Source organism: Temnothorax curvispinosus, unplaced genomic scaffold (assembly GCF_003070985.1).
Source record: "Temnothorax curvispinosus isolate PA1 unplaced genomic scaffold, ASM307098v1 QBEX01015094.1, whole genome shotgun sequence".
Lineage (NCBI taxonomy): Eukaryota > Metazoa > Arthropoda > Insecta > Hymenoptera > Formicidae > Temnothorax > Temnothorax curvispinosus.
The window spans coordinates 29,838-48,798 of NW_020224874.1; the positions used below are offsets into that span (position 1 = coordinate 29,838).

The following is an 18,961-nucleotide window of genomic DNA, read 5'->3' on the forward strand; positions in this document are numbered from 1 at the left end:
CACGTTCTCCAGATTTAACTTCACCAGATTTTTACTTGTGGGGTTATTTGAAAAATGTAGTGTACAAAGAAGTTCCGACAACTCGAAAAGATATGAAAAACAAAATAAAAAGAGCCTGCAATAATATTCCTCGGCAAGTTTTGTTGTCTACCATTACAATTTTTCAGAAACGGCTCCGTTTATGTTTACAACAGAATGGTAGTGTATTCGAAAATTTATTAAATGGATAAATTTAATAATGAGCGATTCTAAGCCTGATAGCCGTCGCACGCACACACGTACACACACACACACACACACACGCACACGCACACGCACACGCACACGCACACGCACACGCACCCGCACCCGCACCCGCACCCGCACCCGCACCCGCACCCGCACCCGCACACGCACACGCACACGCACACGCACACAGAGAGAGAGAGAGAGAGAAAGAGGGCGGTTTGGAGTCGCAAAATACGTACACTGCATGGGGGTGGAAGCTTTATACTTAAATTGTAAACTTTGGAACACTGTAACTCAGTGAAAAATGATCCTATTTCAAAAAATGAAAAACCGTTGTATTCGTCTCAATGCCAGCTACAACATTTAATAGAAAAAAAATCGACTGCCAATTGAAAAAATGGCCGCCATGCAGAAGTCTAAAAAGTGGCGCCACCTACAATTAATCTAATGTGGCCAACTTCTGCCTCTCTCGAAATCATAAAACTATTGTCTGAAACAATTTTTCCTATCTCTTTTACTTTAAGAAATATTCAGTTGAATCACTTAAAATGATACACCCTGTATGTAGAATATATAATATATATTCTCTACATGTTTGGAGTGCAAAATATATCTAATAAAATGATTATTCAATATTAATATATTTATATTTGTCCCTTTCCTACGCAAAAACATGTATGTCTTTTGCACATACTAATTCTAGAAAAGGTTTTTAAATTAATTTCAAGCAAAAGCAAATAAAACAGTTTGTTTTCGCTTAGAATTAATTTAAAAACCTTTTCTGGAATTAGTATGTATAAAAGGCAAATTATAAATTAATTAATATATACAATAAGATGTAAGAGAATGGTTACACTGCAGTTATATTACAATAATGCTTTAAATTATATTACTGCTGTATAAATGTTATATAACATCGCTTTATTTATATTATGTAACTGCAATAATCCATGTATGCGAAATTACAACTAACGTCTGCATAACTGTGACGATCGTGTTATATTGCGTGTTACATTTCGTTATATACTGGCAATATAATCGTTATATATCTGTGTTTGCTGGGATAGGAGAAGTGGAGAATATTTCTGTCTCAGATGCCCTAAAACATGAAAACTGGCGTAATGCTATGTCTGAAAAACTCAGCTCTCTGATCAAAATAAAAACATGGGACTTAGTAAAACCCTCTAAGCAGGTGCAACCTTTATCCTGTCGCTGGATCTTACGACGAAAACAGGATGGTCGTTTTAAAGCCAGATTTGTCGCCAGAGGTTTCGAACAGAAAGAGGGAATAGACTATTCCGGAACTTTTAGCCCTGTTGCTCATCATGTGTCTATTTGATTGATCTTCAGTCTCGCAGCCTCTAACAAGATGAAATTGATGACTTTTGACGTGAAGGTAGTCCTTTCACCTACGCACCTAGTCAAGTAACAGTCCGTCATGAGGTAATTGAAAACAAACATTGCAACATTCCAATAATTATAATAATATAAAATATGATTTTACACGCACGATTTAATCGTATTTAATTATTATTTACTAATTAAAAAAATATCACAATAGTAGTACTGTTGGACTCGATTTTTTTATCCAATTAACGTACAGATACTTTTGGCAACACCGCAGTAGCTAGTTTCTTGTAACCTACAAATTTGTTATCACGTCTCTTGTAACCTACAAATTTGTTATCACGTCTCCATTCCATGAGTAATGAAACGGTATAGTTATACTATTCATGTTGTACACGGGCGTAAGAAAGGATGCTTCGTTTCGAAATCCAAATATCGTTGGAGACAAAATGTGTGTTGCGCAGGGTTATGTAATGACTTACGCCAGGTATTGTGGTTAAGATACGTGTAATTATAAGACTTGAATACAATAGGCAGTGTGTCTTTTTGGAAAAGGTAATGCAACGAAAAGAAACTTTATACACACTGCAACGTAACGAACGAACGACAAGACAGGTAGAGTACATAGATAGTGAGAGTATATAGTGAAACGCAGTAAGCGCTCACGCAACGGAACTTTAATTTTCCCTAGCATGCGTGGCGTGTCTGTGCGAACATAGAGGCGCTTCAAGGCGCTAGAGCGCCATATTCAACAATGTGCTTGCGTCAAAAAAAAAAGCTGTCCTCCCAGCTGTCTCTGACGTGCGCGATAAATTTGAAATCTATGGTCGCCGTATTGTAGAACTGAAAACTCTTGCTCTCAATCTTTGGTGCACAGCTTGTGACATTCCTCTATCACTTCGTTACGTCGAAAGTGAGCAGAAATTTAGTCTGGCAAGCACACTTGATGTGAAATGTGTAAAGTGCGATAAAAAAGTACACAATCCATACAAATAAACACCTACCAAATGAGAGATTATACCATGTGAACTACAAAGCGGCAACAGGTATGTTGATTTATTATAAAATGCGTAAATGCATAGCGTTTTGTTCTTTGCTATATTTTAAAGCTTACGTCATTTAATTTCTTCCTTGTAATGCATTGCAGCAATGATAGACAGTGGCGTTGGAGAATCGCAACTGAACATAATACTTTCTGCTCTAGATATACCAACTTTTTCAACTTCCACACTAAAACGTTATGAGAGAATTGTCGGTCCAGCTATCGAAAGGGTAGCTCAAAATAGTTGTCGAAAAGCTATCAAGGTGGAAAAATCCCTAACAGTAGCTGCAAGCATTACTCCTGAGGCAGAGCTATCAAAGTGATTTTTTTCCACTCAATAAAAATAGAATTAAAGAAAAGTTCAATTTGTTATCAGATTACACATAGTCAGACATTGGGTTGTATTTTCAGCAATCCCGAACGATCTAATGATGAAGAAAACAGTATCACGATGGCAGAGGTGAATCAAGAGGAGAGCGTCAAGATAGTCGCATCATACGACGCAGGGTGGCAGAAGCGCGGAACTGGTCGAGCTTATAACAGCCTCTCTGGTTTGAATTTATGTAACCACGAGACTTCAAATTCTTTATAGCTATTTCGTAATTTGCGTCGATATTTAGATCAAGGCAGTCTCATCGGGCATCGGTCGAAGCAAATCCTCGGGTACGCAGTTCGATGCAAGGCATGTGCATTGTGCGCACGGGGGCACTCCTCCGACAATCATGACTGTCGTAAAAACTATGAAGGTAGCGCAAAGTCTATGGAGCCTAACATGGCTGTGGAGTTGATCATTTATAACCAGCATCTGAAGGACGAAAACGTTTGCGTTAACGTATTGATTGGCGACGACGACTCATCAACTATTGCGGCAGTGCGGCGCGAATCTACCACACAAATAGATAAGTGGTCTGATCTAAACCACGCATCCAAGGCGATGATTAATTCGTTGTATGGTTTGAAGCTGCCAACTAAAATCATCGAGTATTTTTTACGATGCTTTACTTGCGCGATAAAAAAGAATGAAGGCAATCCTGAAGCAGTAAAGTGTGCATTGAGAAACGTCGTGTCTCACGCTTTTGGTAATCATGAGCGTTGTGGCGAGTGGTGTCGCTATTCTAGCATAGGTGAAGAGTATCAGCCCAAAGGCCTTCCTCATGGAAAGCCTTTATCAGATCCACAGCTAAAATCTGCACTTACTTCTGTCTTCACGAGATTCGCAAATAATTCTGACAAATTGGCACCGTGCGGTTCTAGCCAAGGCAACGAATCCTTTAACAGTTCAGTTGCCAGCAAGGCTCCAAAATCAAAATACTACGCAGCATCAGAGTCCCTCAATTTTCGAGTAGCTGCATCAGTTTGCCGAAAAATATTGGAGTGACCTACATTGAACAGGTGATTACTTTAGTACACAACTTGCCTGTATCTAATCGATTTCTCATCCGTTCAGCCGATTTCCAACTCTAATCTTATTTACTGCTATATTCAAGGTTTATAAAGAGCTGAATCTGTCGCCGAGCAAAGCCACGGTAAAATTCCGCGAATCAAAAGAAAGTGTCAGAAAACAAAAAATCGAGAATTTACGGACCGTCGAAGCAAAACGAAGAAGACTGTTTCATAAGAAAAATCGATCAAGTAAAATGGGATCCGTATAGCGTCGCGAAGTAATTACGTACAATACCGACAACAGATTGAACAGTGTGTCTGGATTCATTGATGAGAATCCTTACCAAGGTATCCTCTGCACTTACTCTTATAGACGCTGGTTGTCATGAACGGTCATCCCCAATATAAATGCGAAAAATATTTACTTTCAGCTGATACTTCCGACCACCAAGGTGCGAGGATAGTGATTTTTGACTTGGAAACAACCGGACTGTCGAAGTCCGCAGAAATATGCCAGGTCTGTCACTATTGTTGTGATAGCTAGGAAGCGAAATACTTGACTCAGGTTTTCCTACACTTTCAGATAGCAGCTGTGCACGAGAAGGAAATATTTAATGTATATATCGTTCCAGCGGGAGACATGTCTTCCAGGGCCGCAGAAGTCACTGGGCTTCAAGTCCATGGGGGTGAAATGTTTTTGAATAACCAACAAGTTGACACAACGCCACCTTAAATGGCATTTAAAAACTTCATTGCTTATTTACGGAGTATCGGGATAAGTATAATTCTCACAGCTCACAACGGATTTAGGTGAATTTCAGAGAATTAATTTTATTCATGCACTAACAGTAAAACGCTATTTTTTAAATAGAATTTTAGGTCAAGGAAACGTGTATATCGCACATTATTAAAGTCAAAATGCGTCTGATAATGGTCGAATATTTCATCGGTTATCATATGATTTGTATTAGATTCGATGCACCGTTGATATTGCGACACATGAAGAAGTTCGGACTTCTTGAAAAATTTCAGTTTGTCGTAATGGGTTTCGCAGATACGTTGCATCTCTTTCGCAATTTACTTCAGAATCGGAAGAAAGAAAAGAAAAGTTATACCCAAACAGCCCTCGCAGAAGATTTCTTGGGGTCTGAGTCCATAGCAGGAGCTCATAATGCTGTTACCGACGTCTCAATTCTAAAAAGATTAGTTTGCAGTAGCAAAATTACCGACGATATGATAAGGGAAATGATAAAAACGACCGGTGAAATCTTGCGTGCAGAGAATAATACTGTCGTCCATGCACACAACAAAGTCACTCTCGAAAGTTTGAAAGACATCTCGGCTGGCATGAAAACCAAAATGGCAAAAGCCGGCATCACATTGGAAATACTTGAAAAGACATTCGCGGATTTTGGACCGGAGGAGATTTGAATGTTGCTTTGCGAAGATGTTAGAGGCCAAGCCTCAAGTAACGAAAAAAAATCAAGTACTTATAGCGATTGTGCAACAGCTCGAACAGAGCTCAAACTTCAAACATTAATTAAAGTTAAAGTGTATAATTTATCATAATATAAGTTTGAATAAATATTGTATGTATAACAATTTAACAATATTTGAGTATTTTTTATTCATATGCTCGGTATACGTGTGCTGCATTATTCATTACTCCACTGAATTCTATCTTTCTTTGAGTCTCAAATTTTTCACTCCATGTATGGCAAAGGGAGAAAATAATATATATAGGTAGAAAAAATAGAAGTTACCACAGATAAAATAAAACAAATAAAAAAGAAAAGAGTTTGCAAAACAATCCTTTTTACAATTTTCGCAGAATTTCGGACTAACATGTATCTGAAAAACAGTTAATTACTTACATAATGCAATATCACTAATTAATATAATTTTTTATTACATTTTACATGCCATAAAAATATTTATTTGTTATTAAGGGGCGCATTTTTTTCTTTCGCCTTGAGCGCCGAAATGTCTAGTCCCGGGTCTAACATACAGCGTTGCCAAATTTACATCGCCACCATGACGGTACGAGTAAAGCAATATGCGATTCGATCCACTACTTATTTAACCTCATATATCAGAGCAAAACTTGTGCTAAGCCCTTATTTTCAAGGTACGTACGAAATCCGAAAACTTCAGGGAATATTTTAAGACATTAATAATGTATTCATCTAATCGCTAAGTACATGTATTATTCGTTGAAAATCTCGGCCGTGGCGATTTGCATCATTCTATCTTTCTCGTTCATTAGATGTAAACAAGGATAGAATAACAATATCACGCTCCACGAACGCACATTTAGAATGAATTATTTCTTGTAAAGTTGTGCTAACCTCACCTGATTTTTGCGTACAACCTTATTACTGTATATTTAACATATATTAAATTTATATATTTATCTAATACTTATTCTCATGAAAGAACTACCTTAAGACGGCATTCCTATATGGAAATCTAAAAGAAGATATTTTTATGCATCAACCGAAAGGCTTTAATGATGGTATTGGTCGTATCTGTAAGCTAAAGAAAAGTCTTTACAGCCTGAAGCAAGCTTCAAAAAACTGGAACAATAAATTTTCCGAGTTTCTGCAGTCACTTGGATTTGATAACACAGATGATGATCCCTGTGTTTACTACAACAAAGACAGAAACAGAAGCATAATACTCGCCGTATTCGTCAATGATGGACTTGTTGCTGCAACATACGAGGATGACATGATTGAAGTCTTAAATAAACTAAAGCGAAAGTTTGAAATCACTTTTGACATTGCACGAGATGACAAACTATCATACCTTAGCATGCAAATACAGAACAGTCCAAATGGAATTTTTGTTAGTCAGTCAAAATACACGGAGAAAATCCTTCAGCGTTTCAAATTCGATTTGTTAAATCCCGCATCCACTCCAATGGAACCTGGAATAGTGAGCTGAAGAAAATCGTGTAAATGACAAACCGCTTGAAAAGTCTGAACCCTATCGTGAAACCATAGGAAGTCTATTATATCTAACCACTATATCTCGACCTGACATCAGTTTTGCCGTTAACTGTCTAAGTCGATTTTGCAGTAAACCGATGATAAGTCACTGGAAGATGATTAAACGAATTTTTCAATATCTAAAGGAGACTGTTTGGGAGGCAAATGGCTAAGGGGTGCTCAGTGGCTGCGCATATTGTCGAGAGATCCGTAGCAATAAATCACTGAAAGTGCACACATCCCTATCAAGCCCTACTTCTACCTCCGAGCGGTGCTCCCCGGGTAACGCTAACAGGAGAGGGCGAAGGGCGAGCTGCCGGCGCCCTAAAACCAGTACAACTCGGCTAAGGTATGGTAACCCCAACAGAAGAGTCCCTGGCCCCCCAGGTTGGGGGTTGGGCGCTAGGCTAACAACCTGCCCCGTAAAACCAACTTGTTAAGAAACCAGAAACTGGGCTTCGAATGGGACGGTCACAACGGCGACGACTCGGGCTACGTAATATGGAATTGAAAATGGGAACGTGGAATGTAAGGACCTTGTTCATACAAGGGAGACAGCAGCGGCTAAAAGCCTGGTAGAGGAGATCACAAAATGTGGAATCCAGATCCTAGCAATCCAAGAAACAAGATGGAAAGGAAACAGCACTATGAGAATAGGAGATTATGATTTTTTCCACAGTGGAGGCCAGAAACACTTCCTCGGAGTGGGTTTTGTGGTACACAAGGACCTGCGAGACAATATAATGGAGTTTCGACCGGTCAGTGACAGAGTATGTACTATCAGAATAAAAACCAAATTCTTTAATCTTAGTCTGATCAATGTGCACGCGGAAACTAAGGAAAAGGAAGACTCCACCAAAGACTCATTCTATATAGTATTCTATATTCTATATAGTATACTGGAACAAGTATATGATACAACACCATCTAATGACATTAAAATGATGCTGGGAGACTTGAATCCTAAAATCGGAAGATAAACAATATACCGCCCGATCATAGGGAAGGAGAGCCTACACGCAGAGTCAAATAATAACGGCCTCCGGGTGATAGATTTTGCGACTAGCAGGAATATGGTAGTCAGTTCAACATACTTCCCTAGGAAAAACATACATAAAAGAACATGGAACTCGCCGGACGGCTCAATGTGCAACCAGATTGACCACGTACTAATAGAGAAAAGAGGAGCATCCAGCGTACTCCAAGTAAGAACGCACAGAAAGGCAAATGTGGAGTCGGACCATTTCCTGGTAGGAGTTAAGTTCCGGTGCCGTATGTCGAGTAGGCAAACAAAAGCACACACTAGATGCCAAAAGTTCAATGTGGATAGATTGAAGAAAGAAGGAACAAATGGAATCTACCAGTCAAGACTGGAGGAAAGACTGGGGGAAAGGCTAACAGGAGCTATGCAGGACGAACTGTCGTTGGAGGACAGCTGGGAAACTCTGAAAAGTATAATAAAACAGACCGCGGAAGAAACGATTGGATACCGGAACATGAGAAAGAGAAACGATTGGTACGACGAAGAATGCAGAGAGGCTATAGAAAGAAGGAATGACCTCAGAACACAATACCTGTCCCGACCCACGAGACAGAGAGAAAAGGATTATAAAACAGCAAAAAGTGAAGCGAAAAAGATCTGCAGAAGGAAAAGGCGTGAATCCACCAATGACCGAGTACTGCAAATGCAAAAGAATTTCCATGAACAAAACCCAAGGGGAGCCTTTCGGGAGCTGAACTTCTTCCGAAGAGGATTTAAACCGGCCCCCAACATATGCAGAGACTCAAGAGGAACAGTGGTGGTGGGAAGGGAACCAGTGGCCAAAAGATGGAAAGAGTTCTTCCAACAACTACTGAATAAGGACTCGACCCAGAACAGGGAACACCAGTCGGACCCCCGCATGTGGAATAACAACTCAGTGGCATAGCTGGAGGATAACCCACCTACCTTAGAAGAGATATCTAAAGTAATAAGATTCTTAAAAAATAACAAAGCACCCGGAAAAGACAATCTACCAGCCGAACTTTTCAAGCACGGTGGACTGCCAGCCCTGAGGGCCATACACAAGATAATCCAGAAAGCTTGGGACGAGGAAGCCATCCCCAAAGAGTGGGAGGAAGGGATAATCTGCCCTATCCATAAGAAGGGGGACAACTTAGACTGTAAAAATTATCGGGGAATCTCTCTGCTAAATACTGCATATAAGATTCTTACTTCGATCATCAAAAACCGTCCGGAACCATACGCAGAACGGGCCCTGGGAGAATATCAAGCAGGTTTCCGAAACAACAGATCAACAATAGATCAACTTCACACAGTAAGACAAACCCTGAAGAAGTGCTGGGAGTACAACATCGACGTATACCAAGTCTTTGTTGATTTCAGACAAGCCTATAATAGCATAGACAGAGAAAAACTATACACCACGATGCTGGACCTAGGAATTCCACCAAAGCTAGTCAGGCTAACAAAAGTAACCATGAATTCATCACGTTGCGCTGTCAGAATTCAGGGAAAACTGGGGACGGAATTTGCCTTTGACAGAGGACTGAAACAAGGAGACGGGCTGGCTCCCATGCTTTTCAATCTGGCATTAGAAGGAGTTGTGCGGAAAATGGAGGTAGACATCAACGGTGAGCTTTGCTACAGATCCAAGCAGTTGGCGGCCTACGCGGACGATATAGATTGCCTCGTAAGATCCGTGTCGGAACTTCATGAAACCTTCAGAAGATTGGAGGAGGCAGCAAGAAGAATTGGGCTACAGGTGAATGAGGACAAGACCAAGATGATGATTATGGTATTTATTATGGTATGATTATGTCAAGAAAGGGAGGCGGGTCAAGGCATAGAGGCAACTTTGGAAGCTATACATTTGAAAATGTAGAGGAGTTCAAATACCTAGGCTCAATAATCACCTCAGACAATAACGAAGCCAGAGAGGTCCAGGCAAGAGTCAAGGCGGCAAACAGGGCGTACTTCTCCTTAATTCCAATAATGAAATTGAGAGACGTACGCAGAGATACAAAAACCCTGCTCTACAAGACGCTAATACGTAGTGTGGCTACGTATGGTTGCGAAACCTGGGCGGTCACGCAGAGGAGTGCAAGCGTTTTGGATGCCTTCGAAAGGAAAGTCCTGAGAAGAATCTACGGCCCGACACAGGAGGATGGCATGTGGAGAATCAGATATAACCACGAGCTGTACCGGTTATATGGGGCACCCAAACTATCCACATATATAGGCCTCATGAGGCTCAGATGGGCCGGGCATGTGCAACGACTGGATGCGGGGAGGATGCCGAGGAGAGTGCTGGAGACGAGATTTTTGGGAGGACGCCCGAGGGGAAGGCCGAGGAACAGATGGGAGGACGGTGTGACCGCGGATGCGAAGGCACTGCTGCAAGTGAACAACTGGAAGAAAGGCCGCGGATCGGGACGTCTGGAGGTCCAAAATTCGGGAGGCCATGGCCCGCCCTGGGCTGTAGTACCATCGAAGAAGAAAGGAGACTGTTCACAATGGAATATTTTTCAATGGGGATACTAAACTCGTTGCATATACAGATTCCGACTATGGAGAAAATACACTCACAGGACACTCAACCAGTAGAGTTCTTATAATTCGAGGCGGCCCTGTTATCTGGTATGCTCAAAAACAACGTCTTGTAGCCACATCAACTGCCGAAGCTGAATATCGAGCTGCCGTATCATCAATTGATGACATTTGCTGGATACGACGTATCGGAAGTGAACTTGCATTTCTATAGATAAACCAACAACATTATGTGTAGACAATAAATCTGCTATCCACATGTTACAAAATACACATGAAGGAAAAATAACGAAAGGCAAGAAACAAATCGATATTCCGAGAAAATTCATTCAGGAACACATTGGAAAGACAGTAGAACTAAAATATGTCAAAAGTTCCGATCAACTTGTTGATATACTGACAAAACCACTGTCTCGCAGAATTTTGGAACAGCTGCGAAGTAAAATAATTAAGGAGGAGTGTGTTGAGTTGTAATTGTTTTACTGGTGATCAGACTTATGACCAATTACAGTTCGAATTTATCTAGACGACTTTCATAGTTATATTTATTTCATGCTCTCTACATTACTGCGAGCCGTGCGAGCCGCGTGCAAAACGTGCGCAAAAAAGAGTTGTAAGCGACTGTAAAAAGCATTGTAAGCTACTGCAAATGAAAGTAAAGCAGGATTCAATTATATAATTTCGAATAAAAGGTATGATGTAGGCAGTGCAATACGGAATGTATATTATTTTTTTTGTTAAAGCGTTTATATATGATCTGTAATATTTGTATCAACATTATTGTACATTACGTTACAGGCACCTTTTATTCTGCCAAATTCAATACTTAAATACATATTCTCGACATCACAATAAATTTAGTCTTTGAAATCCATACAATTAGTAACATATCCCACCAACCACCGCCCATCACTCCTTTCCCTTCTTTTCCTGGAAAACTGTTTTCACCCTTTTTCATACCTAAACAGGCCACAGGGAGTTGTTGATCAATCCCGGACCTGTATCAAAATCCGAATCATGATAAACTGAGTATGAATTAAGTTTTAAGTAAAATTAAATTTTTAACCCTCTCTTTAAAAAAAAAGGTAAAGGGTAAGGGGTTGGTATTAACCTCTGTGGAACCGGTAGCATCCTCGCGAGGGTGCTCTAGATTTCTTCTTAAATCCTGCACTTGTGGTAAGCCAGTGCATGTTTCAAGAAAGACATGTTACATTTTTATTGCAACAAAAGGATAAAATATAATATTATAAAAATTAGAAATTAAAAATATAACAAAGTAAAAGTTACTGTTATTCCTAGAAAGTAATAAAGAAATATCTATTAACAACGTATAGATTTTCATTTTCTTATAATACTGCATTGTGTTTTTAAAGATATTATCATTAAATAAATAAAAACTACATAAAAAATATAAGTAATATTATTAATCTTCTGAGTGGCCATATATTTCCACTTCTTTTGGAGTGGCAATCAGGGTCATTGTCTTCCATGTATCTTCCTTGTATTTTCTCCTCTTAATTGCTAGAAAAAAATCTCCAAAAATTATCGAAAATTTATTTATCTTTCTACTTGAAAACATAGTTGTTTTGTCAACAATAAATTGTTAAGTATTTTATTTTATTTATTTTATTTCGAATCTGGCTGCTTCCGAAAAATAAACGCTTCTTAGAATGACCCGGTCACCAATGTCTCTGCCCCGATAGGAAAATTGCGCTAATATTGTACAATAATTGCATCACTCAATTGAGAGGAATTTCACAATTATTGCGCGAAGATGGTTCCTCATAACGTAGCGTTCTTGCCGACATGAAGTTTTTGAATAATATTTGCACAAAAATTGAGCAAGTCAATTTTAAGTTTTTGCACGCATATTTCAATATTTAGAAGCAAAATCACTCCAGTATACTTCAGCAAACACCGATATATAACAGTTACATACATATATACCACAGTTCATCATATTTTACATATGAGAAAGAACGCTACATTATCGGCGATTCAGTAAACACAGAATAAAACTTAAATCTATTTCTTAATTATTTCGCAATTTTTTTCAAAAATTTTGCAAATATTTTGCTAAGATAATTCCTCATAACACTGCTGTCTTGCTGAAATACTATTTACAAATAAATTATGCAAATATTTATCAATATTTGCACAAAAGTCTAAATTTCTACTATATTGTTACATTGAGACATAATGGCAGCATTTCCAATTTTATCCGAATTTCGTCAAATAGTGTTACAAATCTTTTTTTGTCGGGGTGGTTGCCACTCGGAGAGTTTTTACAGAATAAATTAACTAAAGAGTACTTATGATAGACAGACTTTATTATTCTTTATAGAGTTATACAAGAATTGCTATTTAATAGACATACTAACCTAATCTAATTATGCACATTCAGTGAACTATATACTATACTGGAATGTAAACTCCCATCTTGGTAACAAGAAGAAAAAGACGGATTGCTTTGGGTCCATTTGTGTCTCTGTTTAGCAAACTTTTAATTGGTCAATAGTATTCAATTGTTCTCAAAAAGTATAGCAACAGAAAAGGAAGGTCAGGCACAATTCTCCATCTCGCTCGTCTCAATTTCTTCTAGAGAAGAATTCATTGTGCACAACATATACATATTTTTTTTATGTCCTATCTATTCCAGCCAACCTCCGTTTCCTTATCTTTTTAACAGTTTGAATGACTTGATGCTTATCTTTACTTCCACTTCATCTTGATATCCCAAAACGTTATCCCCCTTTTTCCCTCTTAATCTCTCTTCTCTTCCTCTCTTTTTTCCTACAACAAAGCATACCAAAAATATATATTATTATTGTGTTCTTTACACTATATTTTGATAGTGTTGTATTTTGGTGTTTTGGGTGTATTTGTTTAATATTGATTTATTATATTATTGAATAGCATTTAGTATATCAATTTTTTTTTATTACTTTCCTGGAATATAAACACTGGTAATTATAAAGAAAGAGGGCAACCTCATATATGACCTCGACCATATCGTATTTCAATCATAGCTTTAAAATAGTTTGCCCAAATTTTCTCACGAGTAAAACGCTTTCTTATTCGTCTCGCCCACGGTCTTACATACAGGTCTCTCAACTCGTATGGTGGGGGATGGCTCGCTTAACGAAGCCAAAAGTTGTTCAGCTTGAGGCCGCTAGGATTGCTGCAATCGAAGGATGTTCTGTGCGAGTGACAGAGACAATAGTAGCGCATACGCATTATACCGTAATCTAAAGAATCCACAACTTCTACACTATATGTGTATATAGTAAATATATATATATATATACAAGGCCCAGCAAACGAAAAAAGATTGAAAAAAATTAAAACGGGATTGCCAGGAATTCAATTAAGGACTTTCCGAATTCCATTCTGTCCAAAAAAGGGATTGAAATAGTTTCAATATCATGGAATTCCTTATTTTGGAAAAAATTTGTCTTTTTTGAATCCCATCCAATTCCGACACAAAAATATTATACCACTGAATGCCAGGTTAGGGATTGGAAAGTTTCGTGATAAATTCCATTGAATACCATTGATTCCGTTAACGAAATGAATACCATTGAATACCAAACTAGGAATTAAAAATTTCTGTATTGAATTCCATTGAATTCCGTCTATTCTGACAATAAAATAAATACCATTGAATGCCAGGATAAGGATTGAAAAGTGTCCGTGTTGAACTCTGTGGCGGTACGCGCCACCAATAGTACACGCCCGCGCGGTATCTGCATTACCGGCAGTTCGCGTCGACGCCGCTAGGCGTCGCATCGTCGGGGCATCTTCTCGAGTTCAAAGTTTCGTCTCGACCGCTATGTAAAGGGATCCCCTACGGGGCCTGACGGATCTTACAAATCTTATTTTCGGGCTAATTGCCCGTCGGCAGTAGTGCGTGTAATGCCCTTAGGCATACACAAAAGCTCACCGACAAACAACGGCGCTTAGTCGCCCAACGGAGGCGCGAGATGTTTCCTAAACCATCTAATGCCATGCAATTCCATAACCTTTACGGATTTCATAGGATTGGATGGAATTGAAATTTTTCTTTTTTGGATTCCATGGGATTGGACCATCTCATTTCGAATCCCATCTAATTTCATCTAATTCCGCCAAAAAAAGGGATTCAAAGGTATTAAAAAATTTTAATATCTTTTAATCCTTTTGCGTTTGCTGGGGGGCTACTCGCCACAAGTGCCCTCCTCGGCGCGCGGAGGTCGGGGGTCGGAACTCACGAGCCTTGACCCCCACCTACTCTCTGAGCAAGGCCGCGGGGGGGGAGGAACCCGTCACCTCGGTGATGGCTACCTTCTCTCCTCCCCGCCCGAGGGGCGGGCGAACGGTCGGGGACCACCGTTCGCCCGCGGCTGCCACGGTAGCACCCCCGGAGGGGTGGCGGATGGAGATAATGTCACCCATCCGCCACAAGTTAGCTTAACTGTGGGGTTTTGCCAAAAGGGCAAGGCGTGACATGGCCCATGGTAGATATCTCAAGTTCCTGGGGCCTCCTCACAAAACGCCGTGAGGAACATCTGGGTGGGTTTTAGTGGGTTGGAGTCCCACATAAATGCCCTCCCCGCCCTGAGGGAGGGGGTATCCGTGCGGATTTCCCCCCCGTTAACAAAAAAAAGGTCAAGGTCATACATGAGGTTGACATTTTTCTGTATAATTACCAAAACACTTTGTGAGAGTAGGAAATCATTAAATATTTTGTTAAGAATTATCTTACTTGATTTATTTGTGATGACGAAATATTTGCCATAAATACAAGAAAACTATGATTGGTTTCATTTTTATCGATGGTCTGCAAATATTTTGTTCTTGTATTTAGAACTTCCTCAAGTTGCCTTTTATATTTTCTTGCTAATTCCAAAGCTCTAATTAAAAACATAAATGGATATTATACATTAGTTGCTTAATAAATATTAAAAAAGTAGAAAAGCATGAGTAAACAATACTTAGCATCTAATAAATGTATTCGATTTTTATTATACACAATACATTAAATATTTTATTTCTATAATAAACAAGGTATTTGATAATAAGCGTAACCCTTCTCAGTGGATAGATACAGTGAATAAAACTGAATAGAAAATTTTTTGCTGTTTTATGATTTTTGCAATAACAGACCGACAAAAAATTGTTGTTAAATAACTTTAATCAGAGTAGATGTTTCTTATAAATTTTCGGTCACAAAAACAATACCACTGTCCAAATTGCGGTAATTATGCATATTAAGACCCCACTTGCTGGTGGGGAGGCTCACGGAAGGTATGTTTGTGATTCCCGGGGCCTCCCCAAAAAGCGCCGTGAGGGACATTCGAGGGGGTTTTCAGTGGGTTAAAGTCCCACATAACCGTCTTCCTCACCCCGGGGAAGGGGGTATCCGTGTGGATTTCCCCCCGTTATAAAAAAAAACATGACCCTGAGTAAACTTGACTTTGGAAAAAGTGGCGGTCACGATCTGTTCAAAATTTACGAAGCATTAAAGTTTTTGCTTTACAAAATTAGTTGTATATCGCCGCAAATATTTACACAAATGATCGACTAACTTATCTTGTTTAATACCACCTCTACTTAAACGTGCTCGTAAAGCACGCCACGAACCCATGTGACAACTCGTTTCGCGTGGAAAGTATATGCGTGGAGGCTGTAGGTTCCGCTCCCCTGCAAGCGGCTCCACTATTATTAAACTAAACACATAGTGTGTCTTCAAAGTGCATGCGTTGGTGTTCCACTTCTTTAAAATTTTTATTTACTGCTTTAAAAGATTTTCCTTTGTTCGTACATGTACTATTTCCACATATATATTAGTCATTTACAAGATGACGTCGATCATCTGTGTGAATATTTGTGGCAATATACAACTAATTTTGCAAAGCAAAAACTTTAATGCTTCGTAACTTTTGAACGGATCGTGACCGTCACTTTTTTCAAGGTCAAGGTTACTCAGGGTCATGACCTTGACAACATATGTCAAGGTCAAGGTCAGTGGCGAGTGGGATCTTAATATGCATAATTACCCAAATTGCTCCATCATGTCAGGTTTTAAAGTTATTTTAAATGAATTTTAAGATGAAAAATCAGTGATTCATAGGGAAAAATGTATAATAAATCACTAACCGTCAATAAAATAATACAAATAATTAAAATGTTTTATTTATATATTAATTTCTTATTAACAAGGATAAAAAAATTGTCTCAAATAGCAATAATGTCTGTTAAGAATATAGTACGTAAAAATGGCATATTTTTCATGTTTGGTAAAATTAGTGAAAACCAATAGTCAGATTTCAATGTTATTAAGTACTTGCTTTGGCAGTAGGGGAGACCGGGGCAAAGTCGTCACCGGGGCGGAGTCGTCACTACAATTATCTCGAAATCTGCATGTTGTGTGAACTTGCCATTAATATTGTAAACGCTACTTATTGTGCCCATATGACCAACGGAGTTTAGTAAGATTATATGCCATGTTGTGATTAAGGCAAACGTGTTTTCGAAGGTTAAAAGTGAAATTTTTTGCGCGTCGAAAATTTTTAATATTTTAAATATTATTTTCTCTCCGAATCTCGAGATAAGTGATTCTAAAGAGTAATGCATGCTGAACACGAATCCAGTAAAGTTTTTTTATTTTCGTTGATTTCTAATATTTCATGAGCGATCAAACTTAAAATCTATGTCCGGGGCCCAAGCCACCGGGGCGGAGTGCACGTCCAGTATGCGAGGGTCATGACGACTTTATCCCGGTGGTTTCACTCTATTTTTCGTTTCAAATGCGTCATTGTATTTCTCAATTGCAAGAAAATGGTACGCACGTACCATCCAAAACGACTCCCGTCGACAAGAAGCATCTCAGAAAGGCAGTTCTTGCGGTGAAAAAAGATAAAATTAAGACAAAATAAGACAAAATAAGACAAAATTAAGACGAAAGATAAAATTAAGACAAAAAGTAGCCGCAAAACAGTTTAGAGTCTCGAGAACTACGTTGAACAACTGGCTAAAGAAGAATAATGATGAAATAGCATACTTGGATGCCGTGGCCGTACGATATCATGGAGGCTTCGGGCGAAAATCAAAGTCAAAAAAGCAGCAGTGGTCGGATTCCGACGAGGACTTGGATAATATGTGCTGCATGTGCTCAGAGATAACAGAGAACAGAGCTGATGAAAAACAGTGCATTTCATGCGAGCGTAGGGTACATAAGTGCGTAGGGTGCGTGCGCTTTTCTTGTAATTATTTTCCGCCATCGTGTTTTTAATTAATGTTTCCATTTTTTTTATTAAAAAATAATTAATAAAATATATTCTATCATTTTTCATGATCGGAATTATGAATTTTCATTTAAAATCCAGTCCAAGAATGGAGTGACGACTCCGCCTCGGCAATTTTGACATTTTAATTTTTGCACCGTTGTCGTTTTTACTCTATACCGGTTGAACAAAGCGACGTAGACCAAAAATGCCCTTATAAATTTTGTAGGGATTCACTCTTTACAACGGTATACCACATTTTACTAAAATTATTTGTTTTGTTGTTAAAAATCGGCACCGAAAAAATAGTGACGACTTTGCCCCGGTCTCCCCTACATATATACTATAAAATTGGAACGATAGAGAAGATTAGTGTAACCTTTACACAAGGATGACACGCAAAATCGTGAAGCGTTTCACATTTTTGTGAGGGCAGTGTGGTCTAGTGGCATAAATGCCCTCGAAACCGCGAAGACTCAGGTTCGAATCCGTCTGGCCATTTTAATATTTTACCTCTTAGAAGAGAGACCTTAAGCCGTTCCAGTATTTATTTAGAATACGGGCCTGAACGCAAATATAGATAAAATTATGTTCAATCGGCGCGTTTTTGCACGAAATGAAAGAATCTGACTGATAAACGCGGCGGTCTGCCTCGCGAAGCGAGATATTAATCGTTAAAGTTGACGACTATTTGGGTTAGAAAATCTGATATATCGACGAAATGCAGCGATACGAGCATGCGCTTTGGCCACTTGCGCATGCGCTGTGGCTACAATCACGTAATTTTAAAAAAGTGAAGCGCGCCAATGTATCCTGTTACGTACTCGTAGCTGTCAGAATTGACCAAAATTATTTAACCCTTTCAGTCTCATAATTAAGGGAATAGCCAAATATCTACAAAACGCATTGAGTATATGGTTTTCGGGGTCACTGATTACGAATCTGAAATCAGATTTTTAAAATTCAAAATGGCGGATCCAATATGGCGGACGAATTTGTAAAAATCAACCGGATTCGCTTGAAACTTGTTACTCGGGAGTTTTCGGGGTCGCTGATTAGGAATCTGAAATCAGATTTTCAAAATTTAAAATGGCAAATCCAATATGGAAGACAAATTTTTAAAAATTAATGCGGTTGATTTTTAAAAATTCGTCCG

General features: G+C 38.9%; 2 protein-coding genes and 1 non-coding gene across 3 annotated transcripts; all 3 read left to right on the forward strand.

Moving 5' to 3' along the window:
- Nucleotides 1-3,389: 3,389 nt before the first annotated feature.
- On the forward strand, nt 3,390-4,733 carry LOC112465323. Its single transcript, XM_025032832.1, has 4 exons — nt 3,390-3,959; nt 4,105-4,249; nt 4,432-4,517; nt 4,584-4,733. The coding sequence occupies exons 1-4, from the start codon at nt 3,390-3,392 to the stop codon at nt 4,731-4,733; spliced, it is 951 nt and encodes a 316-aa protein (XP_024888600.1).
- Nucleotides 4,734-9,808: 5,075 nt separating this feature from the next.
- LOC112465324 lies at nt 9,809-10,534 on the forward strand. The gene has a single exon (XM_025032833.1). The coding sequence runs from the start codon at nt 9,809-9,811 to the stop codon at nt 10,532-10,534; it is 726 nt and encodes a 241-aa protein (XP_024888601.1).
- Nucleotides 10,535-18,130: 7,596 nt separating this feature from the next.
- Nucleotides 18,131-18,231, forward strand: LOC112465325. The gene has a single exon (XR_003042006.1). It is a non-coding gene; the product is annotated as a U6 spliceosomal RNA (small nuclear RNA).
- The last annotated feature ends 730 nt before the right edge of the window (nt 18,232-18,961 follow it).